General features: G+C 38.8%; 1 protein-coding gene across 4 annotated transcripts in view; it reads right to left on the reverse strand.

Annotated features, from left to right (window-relative positions):
• HECW2 (HECT, C2 and WW domain containing E3 ubiquitin protein ligase 2) overlaps positions 1–25326 on the reverse strand; it is a 173664-nt gene that overhangs the window by 85930 nt on the left and 62408 nt on the right. For all 4 annotated transcript variants that reach the window (XM_046943905.1, XM_046943904.1, XM_015289488.4 and 1 more), the window contains exon 2: positions 23051–23391. In XM_046943905.1, the coding sequence (XP_046799861.1) occupies positions 23051–23342 (292 nt within the window). In that variant the 5' untranslated portion in view covers positions 23343–23391. The remainder of the gene's footprint in view (positions 1–23050; positions 23392–25326) is intronic.

Below are 25326 nucleotides of genomic sequence, written 5' to 3' on the forward strand. Positions count from 1 at the left end.
GTAACTGCTCTAAGTTTTTCTTGTTCTATTTCTATTTATGAAATTTTAAAATCAGATACCAGAAAACAATTATTTGGCAACTGTTCACCAAAACTCAGTGAAACACTGGGCCTTAGCATCAACCTTTTTCCCAGATTACATTTTGCAACATGCTCCGTGTTGCATCTATACCTTCTGCATGAAGCAGAGTAAATTTATTACCAGCACAGTTGCTATTATGGATCTGCAGGGTCACCCAGAACATCTTCTATTTTCTGTCTTGCCTTTTTGTTCTTCCTTCAGTTTCCATTTCCTTTCTGCTCGTACAGTAGAAGCAACTACCCCTCTTTGCAAGGGACCTATCTTAAAGCAAATATCAAACCTGTTACTGCCTACAAAATAAACTATTAAACTTTTTGCCCTAATTAGCAGGAGCCACTCTAGTTCTAATTAACAGAAGCCATCCCAATTCCCATGCCCTACAACTTAATAATGACATGTGAGTAATTTAAAAATTCACCTCAATTTTGCCATTTTTTAATAAGCAATGTGCTTGTTTCCTTATTTCTTCTCATTATCAAACTGAAATTACAATTTATTGTTAGAAACTGTATTTTATTAACAGGTTAAAAAACCTCCACATTGCTACAAAGTAAGGAATAGTTATTGATCACCACAATCAACAATAATTTTACTAATCCCACTGTACTTTACTCAAGGTGTAGCAAATTTTTCAATTCCTGCAATTATATTCTATAAAACAACCTCAATTCTCTTTAAAATTATCCACTAATGTGTTTTGTTATTTTTTTTTCCTATTCATATTCTAAGTCATGCATTACTGTAGAAATGTTTGCATTTTTGCAAGTGTCCAGAGGAGGGCCACTAAGATAATCAGAGGGCTGGAGCACCTCTCCTGTGAGGAAAGGTTGAGGGAACTGGGCTTATTTAGCTTGGAGAAGAGAAGGCTCCAGGGAGAACTAGTTGTGGCCTTCCAGTACTTGAAGGGGGCATATAAACAGGAGGAGGAACAGCTGTTTACATGGGTGGGGATAGTGACTGGACTGGTAATGGACTGGTAATGGTTTTAAACTAAGACAGGGGAGAAGGAGGAAGTTTATCACTCAGAGGGTTGTGACGTACTGGAACAGGTTGCCCAAGGGGCTTGTGGATGCCCAATCCATGGAAGCATTCAAGGCCAGGCTGGATGTGGTTCTGGGCTGCCTGGTGTAGTGGTTGGCAACCCTCCCCATGGCAGGGGGGTTGAAACTAGATGATCTTTGAGGTCCTTTTCAACCCAGCCCATTCTATGATTCTATAAAGTGTGAGCAATCACTCATGCAGCACTAAAGCTGAGCTCAGCCACTGCAGGTTGGGACTTTCCACGTGCAACATCTTGATCCATTGGGCTCTCCAGGCACTGCTGAGATACAAACACCAACCAATCCTAAACAGCTACATCTGCAAAGTAACTTCAATGCTTTTTGCCCCTCAAAATAAAGGAACTCATCAATATAAGGGCCATGCCATCAGCAGGAGCTTGCATTTCTAATCATGAACTCATAACTTTCAATATAAGACCCTCTGACCCAAATAATTCCCTACATACATATAATAATTCCAAATAAATTCTGGAAAAAATACTTAATTGTACATACGCGAACTGCAAGCAAGCAAACTAAAAGGCTAAGTTTGGTAAACATACCCCTGCAGGCACAAGGCATCCTAATGAGTTGAACTCCCTCTCACAAGGAGCTCTCAGCTGTGTAATGGGAAGGAGGTGCTCGCTCTACAGATGGCTTGCTTTGCTGATGGCCACCAAAGACAAAGAAGGCGATCACAAAATAGGCTTAGCTGATAGAAATGCTCATGGATGCACACCCTGCACTAGCTATGCTGAGCAGCAGGTGAAAGTTTCAACTAGAATCAGCAGAAGATTTTATATTAAGAAATATATTTAAAAATATATATATATTCATTAGCAAGGCTGTAACATTCAGAGCACAAAACATTCTGAACTACAGAGCCAGCATCACCAAAGAGCTGACCCAGCCTTTGCACATGATGATCCATCAGCAGATTTTATGGCCAGCTAGTTGGTGGTTTCATTTTGCTATTGACAATAAATCCCTTCTTTAGGTTTCCCAAGCTCCATTTTTGTTCCTGGAATGAATCAGCAAGGGGGAAAGTGAGTGCCAGACACTCTCCAAGGATCTCAAACAAACTAATTTAGCCTTGCCATCACTCATGCAGTTTCAGCCTTTGTTTCACTTTGTGTTTATTTAGCCTTGATGCTACTTTTTTATTATTATTTATTGCTAGGGGGAAAGGACTAAAACAAGAAGCCCTGGATGTGGTATTCCCACAGATAAAATGCACAGGAAAAAGAAAAGAGCTGCCCCATGTATAGTACAGCTATGGATCCAAGAAATCAGTTTGGCTTTTGCCTCTTCTAACGGTTGATGATTTGAACCCTGGAACTATTATGATGGTACAAATACAATTGGATTGGATGCCAGTAACACGGCACCTTTCAGCAATGTGTAGAGACATCACCAGTGAAAGGAAAGAAGAAAGTCTGCCTCCCATATCCTCATCTTCATCAGCTTCACTTTTGACTGCACTGTATTACTGCTTGCAGCTTCAGGTGTTGTCCAACCAGAATTCTTCTTCACCTATTCCAGCCTCCAGACACTCATGGCATCAGTCAGCATTTCAATCCCCATGTTTGAGTCCTTTCCCATATCTAATACAGAAACATTTCTAAAAATGCTTTCTTTCCTTGCCAGTTCCAAGTATTCTCACTGCCTTTTAGAAATCCTCCTTATTTCCAAAATGTGAATAAAATATGGCTCTGCAGCACATATCACCAAACAATCTTGTGGAATTTAATATTCACTTAGCAGCTGTTACTATTTTCTTTAGGTTTACCTTCAATATTATAAGCTGCTTCAGCATCAGTGCAAATTATTCCATTGTTGTCTTTGACAGTACTCATTTCTAAGGGAATCTATTAGAAAGCCAGAGAGCTTGCTGGGCTGGAATACAGGAAAATATTTTTGAACAATACTCTTGTGTCACTTTTCAACCGTCCAGCCATTTAAACTGAAGTAAAACCCCCCTAACAAAACAGACAAACTGCCCAAGAATATGGGTTCAAATTCAAGATAGAAACAGGCACCAACGCTTCCCCTCTTGTCTTTATTACAGTTAAGTCATTAACTATGATATGATACAGGGGACACCTCTGTGCAAGCAATTTCTTCTTTCCCTTTTACAAACCACAAAACATCTAGCTTTAGTAAACAGTAATGCACTAGTATTTTATTTATATGTGCATATATTTGCTAAGGCATCCAAACGGCTGATAAGCAATGCGGTGGAAAACCCACAGAGGAATAATAATGGGTCAGCATAAAGAGAGCACATCCATGCAGACAGTATGCAAAGGAAGGCCGTTCAAGGAATGTGTTGAATCACTCTTTTTTACTGCTTTTTCACAATTACTAGTTATTTTCCTGCTCTGATACACTTTCCATCTCCTCCTCACTGCCTCTCCATGGCAAGATTTACTGGGAGTCTCTCCGTCTCTTTCAGACATTGTGTTGATGGACGTGGTTGAGTGACAACTATTGGTGATAGGCGGACGGTTGGACTGGATGGTCTTGTGGGTCTTTACCAACCTTGCTGATTCTACGATTCTGTAATCTCATAAGTTTTCCATTACTGAAAAACTCTTTCAGGCTTTTCATCTCAAATGAGTTTATTCTGAAAAATACTTAGTTCTGAGTTGGCATAAAACATCTGACCTAAACATCAGAATATTTCAGAAATTATTGAGGTCATAGCTATTATTTGCTTTCAAATGTGCTAAGATGCTTTACTGTATTCCATATAAGTGGTATTCTATCTTCCTAGCTCTAACAGGATTCCTCCTGGAGCCTGCTTCCCACTTTTAATGTAAAGATTCAGTTTAAATTTGATATAGCTATTAACAATTAGCAGAATTGTTATATTTGATAATACAAGTTCATTATGAAGCCCAGCAAAGCTATAAAAAGTCAAATGTCATTTTTAAGCATTTGCTACTAATGTTACACCTGAAGTACAGTATTTTAAACCTTCTCAGTGATATTCAGGTATACATTATTTCATTACTGATAGATGACAACAAACAGCATTATTCAAACATCCAAGGAGCAAATATCCAAGAAGCAAGCAATATACCAATATATAAAGAAAACAAAGCAAACAAAGAGAAACAAAAGAAAAAAAATTAATAAGCTGCCTATGGCTCTAGAAGTAGATTAAAATGTTTTCTCAAATAAAAAAGTTATAATAATAATAATGTTCAAATCAATTGCAATAAACTCATTCAACCTAGCCCTGCTGACAGAATTTGCAAACTGAGTCCCTGGGACACAATTTTCAACTGAGCTGTGGTTTCTGTACTTTTGTGTATACCATGTGCAATTGATTACATGCAAATACAAACCAGCTCCACTCAATTTGCCCCACTGTTGGATTTGATATTAGCAGGCTGACACAGCAGAATTTAACAGCACAATTTAGGAAACACTGTAGACACCAGAAGACAGCTTTTTTGGATAAGCATATGACTGAAGTCTGACCTAGTTCACTTTATAGAAGCACAACATGTTTTTTTCATTCCTTTCCACCGAAGAATACAGCGTGGTTACACACTGTATTAATATTCAAGCAGACACAGGATAACCAGGAATAGTTCAGGGAGCAGCACGTTCTAAATGTGCAGATACGCTTTCAAAGACGCTATTTTTGCAAAGTATACAGGCACGGAAAACCTAATTTGTTCTCTTCTGCCTCAGTGCCTACAGAACTGCCACATCCCTGGCCTGACTCAGGTCCCTTGGCCTGGAGCCTGCGGCTTGTTTACTTGGCAGAAATTCACACATTTTTGTCGGCTCTTTGCTGAGGAGACCGAACATGTTTTGCCACAACATGTCTGACAGTTTTTCATAAAGGTTAGGAGGTGGCTGCAGCCACCTCATTTTGCTCATTTTCACTACCACAATCTGGATATGATCGCTTATGCCTTGACTTAGAGCCACAAGCAGTTAACCATGCAGACCTGCAAGTCAACCTTGTTTCAAGCAATATTTCTCTCTTTGTGTGTTCCTGAAAATTTACGATCAATGAGTTCTTCATATTCTTCAGGACAAACAGTTCTATTAATTCAACACAAATGTTCCTCTCTAAAGCAGGAATATTCTGCCCTTTTGGCAGCTCATATGAGGGACACACCAGCTGCTCCATCTCCATGTGGCTGCAGAGTCCCAACCTTGTCACCTTCACAGGAACACAGAATAATTATATAAAAAACTAACTACTAAAGAAAACAGACTGTTTTTATACTGGGGAAGCACAGAAGGTCACAAATCTTCGTAATATCTTGGGGAAAAACTGTAATACATATGTCATATGACATATTTTCACAAATAAACCAAATATGGAAGTAAAAAGCCATCACTGTCCTAATCCTTCTCTCCTCAGAATAACTAATACATGTCCTCTTCCTTCAGAAAAGGATTTCCACTGCATTAAATGCACAGCCAGGCCCGCTGTGGAACCTGCAGCTGCAGCTCCTCACAGGTGCTTCTGCTTCACTTCAAAGGTCACATTAAAAAGCTTAAAAGCCACAGCTTCACTTGCCCTCCAATAATAGAACTGCAGTGCATCTATTGCTTCCCACTGTGAGCTCAGACAAACACCGACAACAACTGAGAAATCAGAGGAAGAAGCCGGCCTCATCCTCAGCTCATTCCCTATGCAGGGGCAGCAACTTCTCCACAGCACTGTAGTTAGGTTTTGATTGCATACCTGCAATTATCCTGCTCTCCTTGTTTTGAGATGCCCTACATACCATTTTGAACTGATTAACACATACTGACACTGCCTCATTCTTTCTTTTCTGCTTGAAAAAAATAAATACTGCTACACATGCAATTTCTACTTTCCATTCCTTCTCACGTACCACTGGCTGCTGGCCACCTCTTTATGCAAATACAGGACTGCAGCAAAGGTTCTGTAAACAACCTTTTCTCCTCCCATTGTTCTAAATCCCCTGTAACAAAAAACACCGGATTTTCAGCAAATCCCTCTTACTGTTCCACCACTCCACAAGAAAGATAAAGCTCTCATTGCACTGAAAATAACATCTGAGGTACAACCTCAGGAGAGGATCAACTCCCATGCGGTCGGTACCCTGTGCTCTCTTCCTTCTGTTGTGATCTGCATGAATTCAGATTTTTCCAGAGAGCCTAAAAACCTGCCAGTGTATGTCATCTGTCTGGGGATGCAGTATTCATTGCTTGAAGTAACACAATAAAGCAGGGCAAGCTGGCTAATTAGCACTGGATCCAAATTCACAGTTCAGACCTGATCCAGGTGTCAAACTTCTTAGAAGTTCAAGGTCATCTGGTTTTACTTTTAGTTTGGTTCCTTAGAGACAAAATTCCAAAACAAGAGGTTTGTTGCTGTCTTCCTCGTTTTTGTCCCTAAATTAATACATAATTCTTGGGAAACCAAGAAAATCCCAAAGGCTCACCTACCTGCTGCATTAGACGTATATATGTTACTAAAATGGTGTCCTCTTACTTATTTTTAAACAAACCATTCAGGATTTCCACCAGCTGCCAATGCAGTGAATCAGCAGAGCCTCACAGAGAAACTCCCTCCTGGAACTCCCGCACCTCTGAATGGATACTGGGCTGTGGGCTTCTTATTACAGAGCAAGCTCTGCTGCCTTTGGCTGCTTTGCACACATCATAAGAACACATTCATAAGAAAGGGCTCAAAAATTAGTACACAAATGTTTTGTGAGTGATGAAGTAGCAAGAGACGGATACTGCCTATGCAGCCCTCAGCATTCGAGATGCTATTTTAAGAAAGCTCGGTAGTACTCAACTCAGCGCCTTTATGTTACACTTCTGCTGTTATGCTCAAGTCCAGTTACATCCTCAATTTTGCATTAGAGATTTTGATGATAACTACATTTCTAACAGGAATGCTCAGGAGTTCTGACACGATACTTTTTTTTTTCCCAAATCCTTCGGGAACATGAAACATATAGAATTTGTTTTCAGAGAATATCTATAAATCAATATCCACAGAACTATCAAGGGCGCATATGATTTTGAACACAGCATCCTCTATTCAGCAAGCAGTTTATTTCAGGAGGTTGACTCATTTCCTTAAAGCTTTTTCAGCTATCTGTTATGACTGAAAAAGAATTCTGAAAATTTAATAGTGCTCAAGGAAATGAGCCAACACATCCTGGAAGAAATGCATCCAATACACACACAATAAGATAAGTCAGTCTTAGATTTCTAAAGAAATAAGGAGGAGGAAGTTTCAAGAGAACTTTAAATATTTTCTGCAAAACACAATGTTTGTTTCCCATCACGGTAAGTTTCTTTATGTACACTTTAAAAACTGCACACTATGGCTAATCAGGAAGTTGTTTGTTGTTGGTGGTTTTTTGTGTTGTTGTGGTTTTTTTTTCCCTAGAGAAAAACATTAGATGAAAGAAAGCTGAAGTATTTTTAGTCAATTTCCTCAATATTTAAATTATCAACAACAATCAAACAAACAAATAAAAAGCTGCCATTATGCCACATGAGACCTCGATTTCAGATCCCTAGTGAATACTCTCAGGAGTATAGAGTCCATGGTCAAAGTACACATCCCAAGACAAAGCATTTCAGTGCAATGCATAAGGCACCACAGAACTACCCCCTGACAAAGCTCTGGGAATGCTGGCTACCTGGTGGTCCTCAGCCAGAGACAAAGAAATGAGAGGTTCCTACCTTGAAGGGTCTCCAGCAATGTAATCAAGTGAACTCTTAGAAACAACCAACTCATTGAAAACAAAAATGACCCAGAAAAGTTAAAATCTTTCCAAGAACTACTCATATGCCCAGGGTTGCATGTCTTGGAATATTTGAAATCATGCCAGGAACAAATGAAAAATCCATTTGTCAAGCAATAAACCTTTCATGAAATAGCTTTTATATATACTTGTGAAGAATGAAGCCTGTGATTCAAGTATTCTCAGTATTCTCCATCCCTATGTGGAAAAAAAAAAACATTTTTCATAAAAAAATTTTCTATACCATTGTTTGTTAGACATGAATTTAGCAGCATGACAATCCAGCATAGGTGTCCTTGGCTGGACATGCACCAAGTGACAAAGCATGCTCGTGCTCAGCTGGAAAGAATGCTAAGCGTTTTTTTTTTTTCTTGTGAGAGACTCATCCTCCATGCACAAGCAGCTCTTGGAAATGCAGTATGGTCACGGCATGGTACCGAGTCTCCCCACATATGCCATCAGCAGCAGTCAGCTATGTGAGACGCTCCTATTGCCCTCAACCCACTTCTGGAGAATTGACCAAGTGGGGCTCTCACAATGGAGGCAAACTGCATCCCCAGACTGCAGCACAAAGGTGCTCTTCAGACAGATTCAATCATAAAAGCAATCTTGATTTTCTCCATTACTTTCGACATCCTTTACAGCTTACATCCACATCTGTTCAGTCTTTCCAGCTGACTGCCTTGGTCTTCATTTTTCTATTTAATGATCTATCTGTACCTGAATATCCCTTCACGTAGTTTTCTCCTCTTTTTTCTGGTGAGCCAAATGGTTTCCAAACCTCAGCGTGCCCCTCTGCCATCCGCTAACTCCTTCACCACAAGTTCTTAGAATTCTGATCCCAATATCTAGCAGTATTTCCTGCTTCCAATGTTGTTACCTCACACGGTAAAACTAAGGCACAAGCAGCCTTCCCATGACGTAGTCTCCTATCAGAACTGGCAATCATCATGAGCAGGCCTGCAAGCTGCCCATGGGGCTGCACCCTTACACTACCTCCTGCCATGCTCTGCAGACAAAGCAGCCACTGAGCTGCACAGAAAGTCAGGCTGGTACATTCTCAAAGGAAAGATATAGCCAAGTTAGATGCAACACAACTACTCCCAAATATCCTGGGCTACATCAAGAGAGGAGTGGCCAGCAGGGTGAGGGAGGTGATTGTCCCCCTCTGCTCTTGTGAGGCCCCATCTGGAGTACTGCATCCAAGCCTGAGGCCCCCCAGTACAGGAAGGATGCCAAGCTGTTGGAGTGAGTCCAGAGAAGGGCCACAGAGATTATCAGAAGGCTGGAGCACCTCTCCTATGAAGAAATGCTGAGTTGGGCTTGTTTACTTGGAGAAGAGAAGGCTCCACAGAGACCTCACTGCAGCCTTCCAGTACTTGAAGGGAGCTTACAAGCAGGAGGAGGACCAACTTCTTACACAGTCTGATAGTGACAAGATAAGGGAGAATGGCTTTAAACTAAAAGGAGAGAGATTTGGGTTAGATTCTAGAAAGAAATTTTTTACTCAGAGGGTGATGAGGTGCTGCAGCAGGTTGCCCAGAGAGGTTGTGGATGTCCCATCTCCGGAGGCATCCAAGGCCAGGTTGGATGGGCCCCGAGAAGCCTGATCTCGTGGTTGACAACCCTGACCATGGCAAGGGAGTTGGAATTAGATGATCTTTAATGTTACCTCCAATCTAAGCCATTCTATAATTCTAAGTGTTTCTCAAGGGCAAGGCAGATTAAACTTTATCATCTTCATGAATTATCTTATTCAGATTCACTCTCACCTTACAAAAAGACATATAACATAAAAATGCAAGAAAGAGAAACACGAAGGCAGGAGGAGTGACAGAGTGAGAAAGTGTACATGGACTCTATAAACTGACAGAAACAGAAAGTGTGTGGAGACAGAAGAAACAAAATAATTTCCTGCTCTTTAGTTTGTTTCCTTACAGAGTCCACAATGAAGAGTAAGAAACAGTTCAGTAAAAAAGGGGTCTGCAGAAACTAAGGGTAAAAAGGATTAGAAATGGCTTACAGAAGCAAATATGCAGAGGCCGCTAGAAGAATGGGATAGTAACAAGATGGGTTTAGGACAATGCGGGGGTAGAAGAGATAAAGATGAGGGTGTGAAAATAGCTCAAGGACACCAGGCAAGGAGGTGATAAGGTGTTCCCAGAGTAAGTTAGAACAGGTTCGGGGGCTACCCCTCGCTCAGGGTCAGAAGTTTACAGTGAGGAAGACAACGAGCCTTCATTCAACGACCACCAGGAGGAGACACCCCCCCCCCCCCCCCCCCCCCATGCTCATGACGCATGCGCGAGGGGGAGGGACCGTATGCTAAGCAGTTCTCAGAAATGTAATGAATATGCATACCAATTGCGGGAAAATCACTGACTATGTATTAGCTCTGCCTATATGTACACCAAGTTTTTGTCCTGATGGTATGCAAGTTAGGAGGAGCTATCCCCCTTGCATCCGGCTCTGCGCAGTGTTGATTAAAACATACCTGATTTTATAACTACTTTGTGGCTATACAGTTAGTGACTTGCGGAATCAAACATGTGACAGAAATCCACAGATTTTCTCTTCTAACAAGAGAAACGTTGTGGAAGGAGCAGGAATTCAGAGAAAGATCTCAAACTAAATAAAAATAACAGTTTATTCTTTAAAAAAATAAATAGGATTCTCCCCCACACATCTCCAGAAACATTCCATGTATTCAGAAGATATGATAGAGAAGAGCCAAGGCTTCTTTTGTGGACTAACAACAGTAAAAAATCCAGCATTTGTTTTCAGGTTATGTAGCTTATTACCAGGAAGTTAATTTTCAGAATGAAATTTCTCAGTCTTTGTTTGGGTAAAACATGGAGTAATGATAAGTAATTCAGATCCCTGAAGAGTGAGCAAGCAGTGCCCTTAAAGAGTTCATCCTCCTCCACTATTATGAAATGAAATACCTCAAAAGGGTCTTCTCATCCCTAAAAAAAAAAAAAAAAATCACAAGACTCAAGTTTTAGGCAACTGCAATTTTTAGGTGAATGCCCTTTATATTCAACCACTCAAATAAAGCTTTCATTTGTTTGCAGTGTCTAGAGATTTCTGGTGAGTAAATGTCAACAAGACGGTCATGACATTAGTTATTAGTCTTGAGGAACAAAAAACGTACCTCAAAATAATTGGTGATTCAAACTCTAGCTAAACAGAACACTGTTTTCTGTTGGAAATTAAAATGTTATTTTATGCTGAGGTTTGGATTAACTGTGTCTAACTGCACATCAGCCCTAAGTAAAAAGACATTACCCAATCGCATCATGAGCAATAGCATCATGATTATCTATTCTTCATTATCTCTCATGAAGCAGATGCAGAAGATTGAAAAAGGAGCTTGGAAGATTGCCCAGAATCTTTTCAATCCTCTTCACCAGGAGAGAATTTAGAATTTCAAGGATAATTTAACTCTAGAGTAATGCATGGACAGTATAAACAGCTTTTTCCCATATTAACAACCAGGAACATTGCTACCCTGTCTTCAGAACCACCATGTAATTTTCAGAGTAATAGGAATGTCTTTTTTCCCGGACACATTCCCTAGATCTTTCTCTCCACACATATGCTTTTGTAGGTCTGTAACATGATGAATTACTTCTTTAGGTTTCAGATTTAACTCTTATACAGAAAGAATGATAATGTAGTTCTTTCTAGTCCCAAATCTTTAAGCTCATCTCACAGGGATGAGAGCAGATGAAGCCAAATCTACTCATTGCAAGTACTAAATGGCTGTGCTGATTAATGTGGATAAGAGCAAAGCTAAAAGAAAAAAGTCTTGTGCAACTCTTTAGAAGCTATTTTATTTTACCAGAGTGCCAAAAATCAAAGTCAACTATATTAAAATTATCACTAGCTGAAAATAAAGGAGATAAATGTCTCAGAAGTGAAAAGCTTCTTCTCTCAGTGTTAACAATCAATAGCAGAAAGGACCACAAAATTCTGTGGGCTAGCAATGACAGAGAAACTTTTTTAATTTGTGCAAATATCTTGAAAGCACATAACATTCCATGATTCTTTCAGAGTTCTTCTCAGAGTATTTTCAAAGAACAGTAATTCCTTGGGGACTCTGTAAGCCAATAACAGAACCTAGAATTTGAACGCAACTAGAAACAAATGCTTATCAACTTGTCTTCTCCCAGAAATACAAGGAAACTCAGAGCTTAAGTAAGCAATTAGAGAAAGCACTGAAAGAGAAAGGGACTTGATTCGAATTGATTCCGCTTAATGAAAGAGGGTTTGATTTTGTGATTCTACCTGGACAGTTTAGATTCTGCTTACATTCCACAGGAGCATTCTTTTGTGATGAGAAAAACATAGGTGCCAGACTCCTTGTCGGCAGGATAAGGAGAACCAGAGGAGGGAGATGGAGAAGAATAGGCCCCAGACTCCTTGTCAGCAGGGGGTCTGGGTTCTGTTTAGTGCTTACATTCCACAGGAGCATTCTTTTGTGGTAAGAAAGACATAGGTGCCAGACTCTTTGTCAGCAAGACAATGAGGAAGAGCGTTTACTTCATCCCAAGGGACTACCAGATGGGGATGCGACCACCCAGAGGAGAATACAACGCATGAGCCGGAGGGGAGGGACTTAATTAATGAATATGTAGTGCGGTTCAACGTAACCTGTTGAATATGTATGAACTTGACTTACAAATATGTAACATTTCTGTGGACCGGTATGCAAGTTAGGAGGAGCTATCCCCCTTGCATCCAACTCTGCGCAGCGTTGATTAAAACATACCTGATTTTATAACTACTTTGTGGTTATAGAGTTTGATTCCGCAAGTCAGCACAATTCGACCTGCACTCCTACTACAGCAGCCTATGAATAATATTCCATCACACCTGCTATGCTGGTGTAGCTGCTGCATGCCGTGGCTAAGTGGGTCTAATGGAGAATTCCAGCGTAAAAGAGACAGCTACTCTTCTCTAGCTACTTCTGCCGCTCTCCTTCATCCAATTCAAGAAGCTACACCAGCACAGAGCTGGTTGTTCTCCTTGGAGAGTAAATGCCTTGCATGTTCAGCTCCCAGCTGTACTGACTGGCAGAGCAGTACCAGTCAATGAAGGGAGCAGACATGTTAGGCTGCAAGAGAAGAAGCAAGGAGAAAGGAAGACCAAAGTGAAACTACGTTCTCAGTCACTATTGTTGGTAATGTGCACTGTGCTCCTTGATTGTTTCGTAACAGTAAAATGGGTTCCTGTAAATTTCATTTATGTTACTCTTATGTAAGTCTCTGTATTTGCCCCTCATAATCTATACTTTGCATTTCAATGCACAGTTAGTTCAGCTCAGTCAACGGGCAGAAAAGAGTAGCACCAAAGATAATAATCTCCACTAATCTGAAAGGTGACAACTTTTATTCAACAGCTTGAACAGGAATGTATTCAATTAAGTGTACTGTAATTAAGGCTGTTTTGTTTTGTTAAAATCTTAGGTGCTAATGATTCAGAACGTCTAGCTGAACGAACAAAAGTCACAAATCCATTTAAATAAGTGGGTAAAGCCCCAGTGATGTCAGGAGGGTTGTGCTTGCTTTTACTTGCAAAAAAAAAGATTACTTTTTCATTTTTAAAGCAAAAAGGAAAATAAGCTTTTCATCCTATTGTTCAAGTATTTTACAAGTTAAAGATTATAACAAAGAAATGGCGTTGTGGGCTTGACATTAAGTACTATCCCATAAATAATTACTTCAAAAAACTTATCCATTGTTGACTTCATCTCTACCAGTATCTTGAGAACAACCGCCTTTAGGTAAAACTACTGAAATTCAGAGATGCATCTATCTTGATAAAATGGTCAAGTGAACCTTCCTTCTCCCTGCAGGCTACCATCTGCTGAACTACGTCATGCATGAAACTCTATATACAAATGAAAGTACAGTGAACGTACAAAGACAATCCTTTTTTTTTTTTCCTTTTTTCAAAAGGCCATTGTTGAGTATTTATCTTTGTGACAACGCTGTGTGTCTAATATTGCACTATAATGTTCTACTATGTGTATTTCAGCTCATAAAGTCAAACCCATTTAGACTTAATTGGTTTCATATGTGAGAAAGCGCTTCCACATTTGACAGTAAAGATGAAACACAGATTAAGGTCCTGATCTTGAAATGCACTGAATGCGTTTAATTCTTATCTCTTTTCAGGAGTGACACCTGGTAGGTCCAAGCTTTCAGATAGAATCTGTCTAAAGTCACCCTGATGTGCATCTCCACTCATGAATAACCATCAGAAAGCCCACGTTCCCCGAGAAGGAAGAATTCATAGAGCACAAGAGTTCATATCATATCTGTTAATATCTACTGGCAACTGAATAGTAAGGATCAGGGAATTACTGTCACAGAAAATTGCAAACTGAATTTCTAATAATACTTGCTGTAAGAAAAATTGAAAGTGGTGACCTGTATCCATCAAATCTCCATCTGTGTATGGTTAAAGAGAGCTTGATATTAACAACAATGTGCAGCAACAGATCAAGCTCAAACTCAATTCTCAGATGTTTATTTAACAAACAAATATCCCTCGTCCAGTTCCCTTAAGATCCGATTGTGATTATGTCATCTCCATTATGATACAAGTTAATTTGAATATATTCTATAAAATATCAAATTCTATAAAATTTCAAAATAAGCCCCCTTACATTCACTTAATCCTTTATAATAAGTATCTTGCTTCCTCTATGAAGGGTAATGAACTTCTGCTGCATCTTTTCCTCTTCTCCCTAGCACAGTACATAGGAAATGTCTATTATTTTTATAGGAACTGCATGTTCAATTTTTGCATTACTGCATACTGAGATTTTAAAGGATTCATTTATTCCAAAGCCGGGGCAAGAATGACAAAAGCAATGAACCTAACGATTTTTTAACAAACTTTCAAGGACTAACACACTAGCAATGTAATGAGCCATTAGTGATTTGAAATACCCCAGAAGATCGAACATTTGGATGTGAACTCTTGAATAACTGCTAGACAAAGGCCAGACCTTGGAACAAAGCTCTGAGGTATGGGATCTGCTATCCTGAGAACTGGCTGCCCACCAGAGTGAGAGCCCTGCAGTCCTGAATGCTGCTGGGCTGAAAGACAAGAAACACTGCCAATGCAGACATTTGCAAGCTTTGTTTATCCCAAAGAGTAAGAGCCAGCTAAGCAGTCAGTGTAACTGCATTCCTATAACACCTTCACCCCCCTTTAGCTCATCTTTTGTGCCAGATGTGCCTTGATGGGCTTGCTAGGAGGGGAAGCTAACTACAAATGATGCCCGAACCTTCAATAATGTTCTCCAGTCATAATTTAAGATCTTGCATATCCAATACCAGCATCTATTAAACAGATGTATTAAACACATTCACCAATAAACTGTTGTGTCCCAGCATGCATGTTTTCACTTTCTTAAGTAAAACCAGTTTTAACTACTTTCATCAGATCCTTAACATATATATTTAACACTCAGCTTGATAAATCCGTGCAGGTGAAGGAGCCAAAGACTTCATAAAAAATTTAAAGGAGGAATTCTAACACTGCGCATAATACAAAAGTTACATGAAAGTTACATTACTTACATGAAACAAATCAATAGATGAATTACTAATTTTCCAAATTATTTTGAAAATAATACTGTATGATATGTTCATCTGATGATAGAAAATAGTTCATCTGATGATAGAAAAGCTCAGCAAGTGTATTTAAAAAATGCAAAATGAGAGCCCCTCCCAAACAAAAGTAAAAAGACACACTAGCATAAGGCAACACTATGATAAAATGGAAGACTGTAAATTCAGAAGTGTATGTTGTTTAAGATTAATCAGTGTTTATATTTGCTGTCTTCCCATCTGCTGGAACAGCCACTTGCCATCAAAAAGGCAGGGTGGGAAGCATACCGCTTTCTCTCAAAGGACTGTAAACGCTGTCACACCAAAACCTTTTGCAGTGAAAAGACTGTGACAACACAGCTGAAAGAGCTCTGCCTGAAGCTACGTTTGTCTAGTTTTGAGGTCAGGGGTATCTCAGAAACTTGAAACACAATTAACTGAAAAGTTTAGATGTTAAAGCAAAACTTAATCACAGCCTGAACTTCTTCCTGATATAAATATCACATTAAAATATTCTATTTTGCTTTTTAATCAGGAAATTAATTTCTTTCTTCTTAAATATACCAAGTGTCTTGTAATTCAGTGAGTGTACCTTTGTAAGGGAGCTGCTCTATGCAAATAAAATACATAGAGAAAGCACCTTCTCTTCACTTTCAGTTTTTGCAGTAAAGCGAAGGTACTGTACTGCCCTTACTGTGATTTTTGAGCAAAACTTATCAGATTACAACTGAGGAGGAGAAAGTACCAAATTTACTGCCAGGAAAAAAGTAGCTTTGCATATGGCTCAGGCTCTATGAAGAAAGAGCAGCAACACCTAGAAGGAAAGCTGCCTTCTGAAGACCCTTAGTTTGTTACTGATGTTTGTTTTAATCACTGTAAGCCTCATTGGATATAATTTTACAATCCACTTTGTGAATTAGGCTGCCTCCTCTTTCCACTAGCCCGCTCAAGAAGTGGCTTGCAAGCTGTGACATCTTTCCATAAAATTACTAAGTCAGTACGAAACCGAAACAGACTGGTGCCAATCCCAGATGCAGACCAACATGAATTGAAGTTCTCTCCTTTATTCCTTCTTAGGGTTTCCCATGAGATTAGCTTTACTATATATTTCATTTAAGCATTCATCTGCAGCATAAGTTTCATGGACATCTCAGCATACCCAGGGATGCCTTTTCCAGAGTTTTGGAGCCAGAGCTAGTGGTTTTTTATTATTATAATTTTTAGACAGAACAAAACCACCACAGTATTTAGATATTCAGCTGTGACAATGAAAAGAAAACCAACAAATCCCCACAGATTGAGTCACAAGGAGAACAAAGCCAAGTTCTTGGAAGTCGAAGCCAAAGCTTCTACCAAAGACCAAAGCTGGGTAAAGACTGACTCTCATACAGAAAGGCATATCTGCATTTTACAAACTTCAGCAACAGCCAAAACTAGGAGTAATCACAAAATAATACTGCTATGCAGAATAACTAGCCATAAGAAAGTACTGTTCAGATTTTCAAGTAATCATATTGCTAAAAAACAGAAAGGGAAAAAAAAAAGAAAAAAGTTAATAATCAGGCTTTTCCAGAAGATAATGAAGTTATTATTTTCTACCTTTTCTACAATGGAAACCAGAGAAATCTGCTGAGGATAAAGTATCTTAAATTTTTATAATCTCTCTGTCTAATTTAAACCACTATTTTATATGTATTAAAGGCAGTTTACATGAAAGCTTTTTTCTTTTTAATCTTGTCTGATGTGAAATGGAAAAGCTCCAACCTCCGCTACCCTAGGAGGCTTAGTATAAATGTAGATCCCATCTAAATTGTCCTACATAGCTCAGGATCGGGTTTTTCTTTCCATCTTTCATTCCTTCTTGTTTTTTAAAAAAGCTATTGAATATCCATGCTATAGGTACAACAAAAATTCAAGCAGCTTGCGTGAAGCACCTGGGGGAAATAAAGATAATGACCTTTGATAACCAGCATTTTAAATGTGCTAAGGCTCTCTAGAAAAGGGGCATGCATCTCATAATTAGGACTCTGTAAATTAGGGCAAAAATAGGCCAACTTAGGCAATTTGGAGTTAATCTACTTAAACCAAATGTAGGGTTTGCATCTCTCCCCTGACTTTTTATTCTTTATTCTGTACTTTATGAATTCTTTAAATATGGAACTTCAAGGCAACCCTTAAAACATCAAGATTTGTCTTCACTCAGCACCCTTTGAGCCATGGTCACTCCACCATGATACCTGCTTGGGCTGCAGACCCAGGTAGTTCTCATTCTGCTCATCTTTAAGAGTTCTCACTTCCCAAATTTGCGGTACACTGTTGCTACAACACCACACAGCGACAAAAAAAAAAAACCTGGATGTCTTACAGTGATTCGTTTGAGCTGAAAAACCTTATCTCATTTTTTAGTTCAGCTGGGTCCAATTTTTTGTGCCGTCTTCCTTACTAAGAGTCTTATATTTAAAAAAAAAGAAAAAAACACTGATATTAATTGGAAGATTTAGATAGAATTTCAGTGGATCTACGATGAAACCTTTATACTCACTAGATACCACAGACGGATGTCTATAAAACTCCACTACCTTACACACTGTTTAGAACAAGCATTTAGAACAAACAAGTTCAGTGTAAAAGCAGGTCAGTACTGGACAAGGTAAACTTCACAGAGCTAAGAGGATGAAAAATAAGTTTGTTGACTAGTGTCATCTTTTGCTTCAAAAGGTGAAAGTTTTCAGTCTAAATCCAATGGTGCTCCAGAAAAAAAAAAAAAAAAAAAATTGACCTCCTCTTATTAAGATAGAAACACTGGACGTGGACCTTCAGACCAGGCACAAGTACAGCACCTCCACTACAAAGCTCCCCTCTGAACTTCATCCTGCCCTGTCACTTTCACTTGATAATCCTCACTAGTAGACCTGAAGATGATAGGAAAAGCCCATACCAGACAAACCTAAAGCTGAATTCAAAATGATAAACCTGTATTTTATATTCAACAATTTCAGGTTTCATGCTACACTGCTCAATTTACCCAAAGAGCTAATACTCAGGAATACCTCTTCTCCCTTTCATGTAGTCTCAGTGGGATACCTTTCTGTGCTCATATGGAGGTACTATCTACATTCTCCACAGATCTTGCCTGTGGAGCTAAAAAGCTGCTTTAACATACCTTTAAGGACAAGATTGTTCAAGAAGTGCTACCAACACATTAACGAATTGAAGCAGTATAAAACCTAAAATAGTCAGCAAAAAAAAAAGGATGCTTTCCTCCACAGAAGACACCATCTCCCTCACGCACACTTTTCTTTTGGTAATTGTTAGTAATACATTTGGAAAAGAAAGAGATGCTCAACCAAGCAATAAATTTCAGCAAGAAATCATACCAGAGTTCAGCTGAGAAAGGTGGTGATATTGGAAGATAAATATATGGGACTAAAGAAGGAAACATCAAACTCATGCATGAATCTAAAAACATTCCTAAAATACGGCATTTTACATAGATTTTTCATACTTAAGTTCAGCTGCTTACATTGAAAAACTAAATATCAAAAGTTACCATAGAGGAGTATCCTGAGGACATGACAGTGAATGACTGCAATCTTTTCTACAAAACTGTTCCATTTAGGTCAGGAAGACCCTGAAGATCATTAGTTTCAGCAATCAACCAACACTGCAAGTCCATTACTGAGCCATGCCATGTGCATACCTGCAGAGACACTGACTCCACCAACTCCCTCAGCAGCCCATTCCAACGTCTAACCACACTTTTTGTGAATAAATTCTTCCTGAAATCCAGTCTAAACATCCCATGGTGTGACTTGAGGCTGCTGCTTCACATCCTATCACTTGTCACCCTAAAAAACAGACCAACATCCTCCTCACTGCAACCTCCTGTCAGGTAGCTGTAGGCCTTTACTCAGCCTCCTCTTCTCCAGACTGAACAGACCCACTTCCCTCAGCAGCTGTTCCTGTGGTGTTGTTTCCCAGTCCCTTCAACTGTTTTGATGCTCTTCTTTACACAAACTCGAGCAACCCAGTATCACGGGAGAGGCCCAAAAATGAACACAGTACTTGAGGTGGGCTCTCACCAGTGCCAAACGCAGAGCGCAAAGTTTCCCAGTCCTGCTGGCGGTACAAGTTCCGATGCAGGACAGGATACTACTGGCTTTCTTGACCACCTGGACACATAAATAAATATATATATTTGTTCCACATCGGACTTTTTTTCTTTCCCTTTTTTTTTTTTTTTAATAATTTCTCCCCCATTTTTTTTCTACCAGTGTGGAAAAAATCCATATGCCCTGAAAAAAAAAGATCTGTTTTCATAAACATTTAAAAGATTAAATATTTCTCTGAAGCTGTATTACACTGAGAAAAAGCTCCAGCTACTATTCCACACTGCAAGCTAATTATCCATAAACCTCTACATACCACATAGCAAGAAAGCCAGTGACTGATTACTGACAGCTTTATGATCAACTGTACCAACTGATGTACCTGCAGGAGTGAATTTGTATAGTGATGTATATGCAGTAAAGAGGAAGGGGTATAGCAAGCAGTGAAATTCCTAGTATCCCACTGCAATTTGAACCATGCAGTAAAGTCACACTTTGAAGCACAGAAATAACTGCTTTCTTGTCATAGAAAATAATGAGAGTGAATTGAATAGAAAATAATGAGAGTTAATTGAATATATTAATGAATGAAGAAGATGGTTTCCCAGCGTGTCATTTTCAATTCCTTTTATAATGGATGTACTGTGCAAATTTAATTTGAAGTGACAAATTTACCTGGATTGCTCCTGACCTCTGACAGATCTCTCTGTACAAAAGCCTCAGCTCAGAATGATTTTCATTTTCAGAATTACCCCATCTGTTCATTTACAGAATTGACAACCACTCTTTCCCCTGTCCAAACAGTGATCCAGCTTTCATTATAAAAGCTAATTGTACAACCAGCATAAAAAAGTCACAGGATTGTGCTTTCAGGTGTGCAATGTGGGGTTTTTGTGTTTTTGGTGATGGTGGGTTTTGGTCATTTTTTGTTTGTTTTTTACTAAGGTCAAAGTATCTGCCTCTTTCTATTCCTAGCTCCCTGAAAAATGGTGCTTTACTAGAAGTGCTGGGACACTGCAGGTACAGCATCGGGCTGGCACAAATTCTGAGCTGTCCCCTGTTAGGGACTGCACACAATCTGTGCTGTTTTCAGTAGTGCCAGAGGACAGCAACTTTGTAAGCAAAATGGTTTCCATACAAAAGAAAGAGCAGAATGGATAACTTTAAGAAACTACTTTAAATCTTAATAACGTGTTTGAGAACTAAGCTTCTATTTTTCAATATATTAACCCGTAAGCATTCTCCTCCTAAGAAAGTAAGAGTGTTCCACTTTCCTAAAGTAGTAAATTTACACCGATTATTATGAGGGACTGAAAATCCTGGATTATACCATACAGTGTTTTGGACCAATTTGGTTCTCCTTGTAATCGATGTCAAAGCACGCAAGCATCTCAGAACCAAAGCCCACAGGAGCAATTCCTAAAACATGTTCACACTGCCTTACAGAAAATAGTCTGTATCTTATCTCTATACCTTATCTAGATACTTAAAAAATAAGCAAATTGAAGACTTTTAGGTCACACACTTAAAAATGTAAATGTTTATATTTAATTATGCTAGATACTTACGTTTAAGTTTATTTATAAAAGGAAAAAAAGATAGACAAAGCATGTCTATCAGGCTGAGGATACCCCTACCTCTCCGGTTATGCAAAATGTGTGATTTCACCCTTCAGAATGATGTAGCCATCAGTCTTAAAGCTTCTGTTCAGATCTATTTTAAAATCAGTAACAAAACTCTCACCTTTGCTGATGGACTTCAAGTGGCAGAGAAGAAGAAAGCTAGGTGTTGAAGGAGTTCCCAGATCTTTCATTATTTAACAAGAAATACAGGAAAACAAACACTTACCTCATACTCTGGTACTACACAGTAGTATTAGGCAGTTTTTAGGCCCAAGAAGTCCTACATTTAGCTATTCTTATAGGACTATAAAAAGCTGTAATAACTGAATTTTGTTTTGTGCTTTATGAGCTTGACAGCCCAAAGGCAGAAACAAAAAAAGAAAAGGAAAGTTTCATTTTTCTTCAGAGGAAACTTTCAGTGCATTTAAATCAGATTTTCTAAGCTTCATTTAGCAGTCTGAATTTTACAGCACAGACTACACCTCAGACTACCAACGGTACTGGGAAGATTCATGCTCATTGGTTAAAGAGTGCATCATTTAGATAGTTTAGAGGTTAATACACATACAAATCTCATTCCAGGAAAAGCTCATGCAGCTTCTCCAGTAGAGCTTTTATGACCAGGTAAGCATGTAACAGCACAAATCATTACTGTCCAGTTTATAGATCTGCAGTAATTTGGGAGGAAAAAAAAGGAAGAAAAAAAAAATCAGGCAAAAAGAATGAGATCTGGAAACAGCCTTCCCCAGCAAGGAACATGAAATGATGTGGTAATAGGGTGTCCTGGAAAAAGGTGGACAAAGTTCCAGGGGTCACACCTGCTTCTACCAGTTTCTGCTATATCTGCTTTGGTAGGTTAAATTGACAGTTTCTTCCGACATCAGCAGTTAAATCAGAGAAGCAGTGCTAATTTGAAACAGATCACATAACCATCCCAGTTGCTGAGCATTGGCTAAATTCAGAGAGTAATTTTAGTGTGCACGAACTGGATTACTTCAGGACACCAAACTCCATGTGCCTGTGATACCACCAACTAAACACACTCCAGCTCCTAGTCCTTTGGACAGCTCCAAGCCACATACACACAGCAGGAACATCTGGATCCAGGGCTGTGATTAAACACAGTACAAGGCAAAATCTTAAATTAAATATTCTCCTGATGTCCAGGTCACAGCACAAACTGCTTTGACCTACTGATCCACACTGCTAAGTAATGCACACATTGCCCACAGGTCCTTGCACATCATCTTAGAGCTCTCCTCAGCTGCTTCCTATGAAATATATGTTCCTTCCTATGTTCCTCTTAAACAGCACAAGAAAGTAAAAAATATATATATTCAGAGGATTTTCTACTATAAGAATTTTCCATAAACAGAAATTCTCACTCATTCAGAACTGATACAGTTTCAGTTCTAAAAAGAACTGGGGGAAAAACCTATTCAAACACATTCAGAATTTACTTGTCCATAAAACCACATCACCATTAGACAGTTAGCATGTCAAATTACATGATGAATACAGTACTTGGATTTTTTCAGTTAGTAAGCTAGTCTGCAGCAAAAGTAAACATGGGAAACTGTTTGCATATTTGTTGCTTAAGAAGAACACATTTCACCCCCTTGTAGGTCACTATGGAACCAGATCTACAGAAATCAGAATCATGTTTTCCTATAGCTCACTGCATTAATAAAAGCAAAGAATGACCTGAGATGATTCACTGCAATATTATCTCAAAAGATGATGTAAAAACAACAACAAAAACAGCAAGAAACAGAGAAGTACTTCTGCAAGGTTCTGACTTACCTATGTGATAAAGTCCTATCCAGTCAGTTGGATCAACTTCTTCCTTAATATCCCAGAAAATTATGAGGTTCTGAGATTGCCCCAAGGTGTACTCATACATACTGGCTGTCAAGCTAGACCTGCTGTCTGAGGTCACTAAGTCAGTGTCACTGTTGGCACGTTGCAAATTCATGTTCTCAGCCATGGTGCCCTGAGATGCCAAACTCTGCAGATTCTCTGGGCTTAGAGTATACCGAAGCTGTGGGTTGCGACGTCGCACAAACAGCAGATGTTCTCGCGCTGAACTAGCCATTTCTTCCTCACTTTTTTCAGTTTATGTGAAGAAGTTGTTGTTCAGAGATCTGCCATGAAGAAGAAAAAAAAGACAAAGTGAGACAAGAGGTTACTCAGTCAAACATTAAATGTAGAGGTTTTAGTGCAAAAATGTTTTAATCAGGACTGTTCCAAGAGAAACTTAAAATGGACTGAACACATAGTTTACTTAATTTACTGCTACAGCCACTTTATTGTTGTATAGACAGAAAATAATAAAAGCATGAATCATTCATGGCAAACCTCAGACTTAACTACGTATCATGAAATATCACTTAAAGGCCAGAATGCAATAAAAAGCAAAGCATCCGAGATCATCTATCAAGCACATGCAGCCGCAGACACAAAATGAAGTCTGGCAGTGGCCTGAGGGGTGAAGAAATAATAAAATCACCTTCTACCTAAGAAATCACAGCAGTTTATCATGTACTTTTACTATTGTTAGTTTCCAACAATACTTGCTACACACTGAATGTTTAGAATAAGAGAAATGTTAAAAATACTAATGCAGTTAGACATATCACTGCAGTAAAAATATTATATCACAGGCCTGTACTACTGTAAATCATTTTGTGAGGATTTTATTAAGAAAGAAGGTCTTTGCTGGAATGTCATGCTAACGTCATCACCCTGTACCTCCACACACACAACCTGCATCTCATTATCTGTAATGAGCAACTAGTCATATCACTGCTAGAAAACATGCCCTCACATTACTTGTAACTTGAAACAAATCACCAGAAAGGAAGACAGAAATGGGAAAATATTAAAGCACTGGGAACAGCTTGCAGCAAGATGGAATTAGAAATGAGGAACCTCTTGGCATAGAAGGGGATATGAAAACTCTATGTAATATGTTATGTGTCTTTGACAAAAGCTGTTTGCCTTTTTCAAAGAGGTATAGCTTACACGGACTTATTGTTTCTTCGTCTTGCTGAGGAAATAAACCCATAAGTGCCTTCAACTGAACCATCTGCGTTGAGAAGAAAACGAACAGTCTGCTGATCTGTTTTTCAACTGAACCTGTGAAAATTATCTTGTTTACTATATTCACCTGGAATACAAACAATGCATCTTCTATCTTCTCCCCATACACTCACCATTCTGAAAATACTTTTTCAACATTTCTGACCAGACTGCAACTTAACTAGTGACAACATTAATTATTCCATTGCAGTGTCTCCCATCAAGGATGTATAATGTAAACTTTTATTTCCAAACATACAAATAACCATATCTAAGAAAAATGTGTGCATGTATGCACACACACACACACACACACACAAAAAAAAAAAAAAAAAAAAAGATACCTGAGTACTATTCTTAGGCTTTCATATTTTTGTATCAGGCTAAGCTACTGTGTTGAAACCTTTGCCCATAGCAAGGGGGTGGAACTAGATGATCTTTAAGGCCCCTTCCAATCCAAGCTGTTCCGTAATTCTATTCTATGATTCCATGTGTCACAGCCTTCAGCTGTCATATGCAGATACATTTGTTGTCTTAAAATAACCTGAGCATTGTCAGACAATGCTGAATGTCAGCTGCTATAGCGCTCCTTGTTTCAAGCAAGTAAGCTTCTAATTTAAAATAAGGTAGAGTCTTAAAATAAGGTAGAATCCACTAGAAACAAACGGATTGGTTGGCCACATCCATAGTATTCTAATTGTAATTAGATCTACAGTCAAATACTGCTATCAATTACATGTCCGACAACTGCTTTATTAAATAGAAACCATTGCCTGTAGAGTCCAAAAGACATTTAGTAATTACAAATAAAATCACCTATAGCACTCTGAGATCCCAAGACTATGATCAACATAATCTTAAAATAAATAAACAAATCATATTTACAGGGTTTATTGTAATTTTTCCTGTTTTTTCTTCTATTTCTACACGACTCTCCTAAACATGTGTCAAAAAGAAAATTCAAGATGAGTTAAGGAAAGACACAATTTCAGTGTACA

Source organism: Gallus gallus, chromosome 7 (genome assembly GCF_016699485.2).
Source record: "Gallus gallus isolate bGalGal1 chromosome 7, bGalGal1.mat.broiler.GRCg7b, whole genome shotgun sequence".
In the NCBI taxonomy this organism is placed as follows: Eukaryota; Metazoa; Chordata; class Aves; order Galliformes; family Phasianidae; genus Gallus; species Gallus gallus.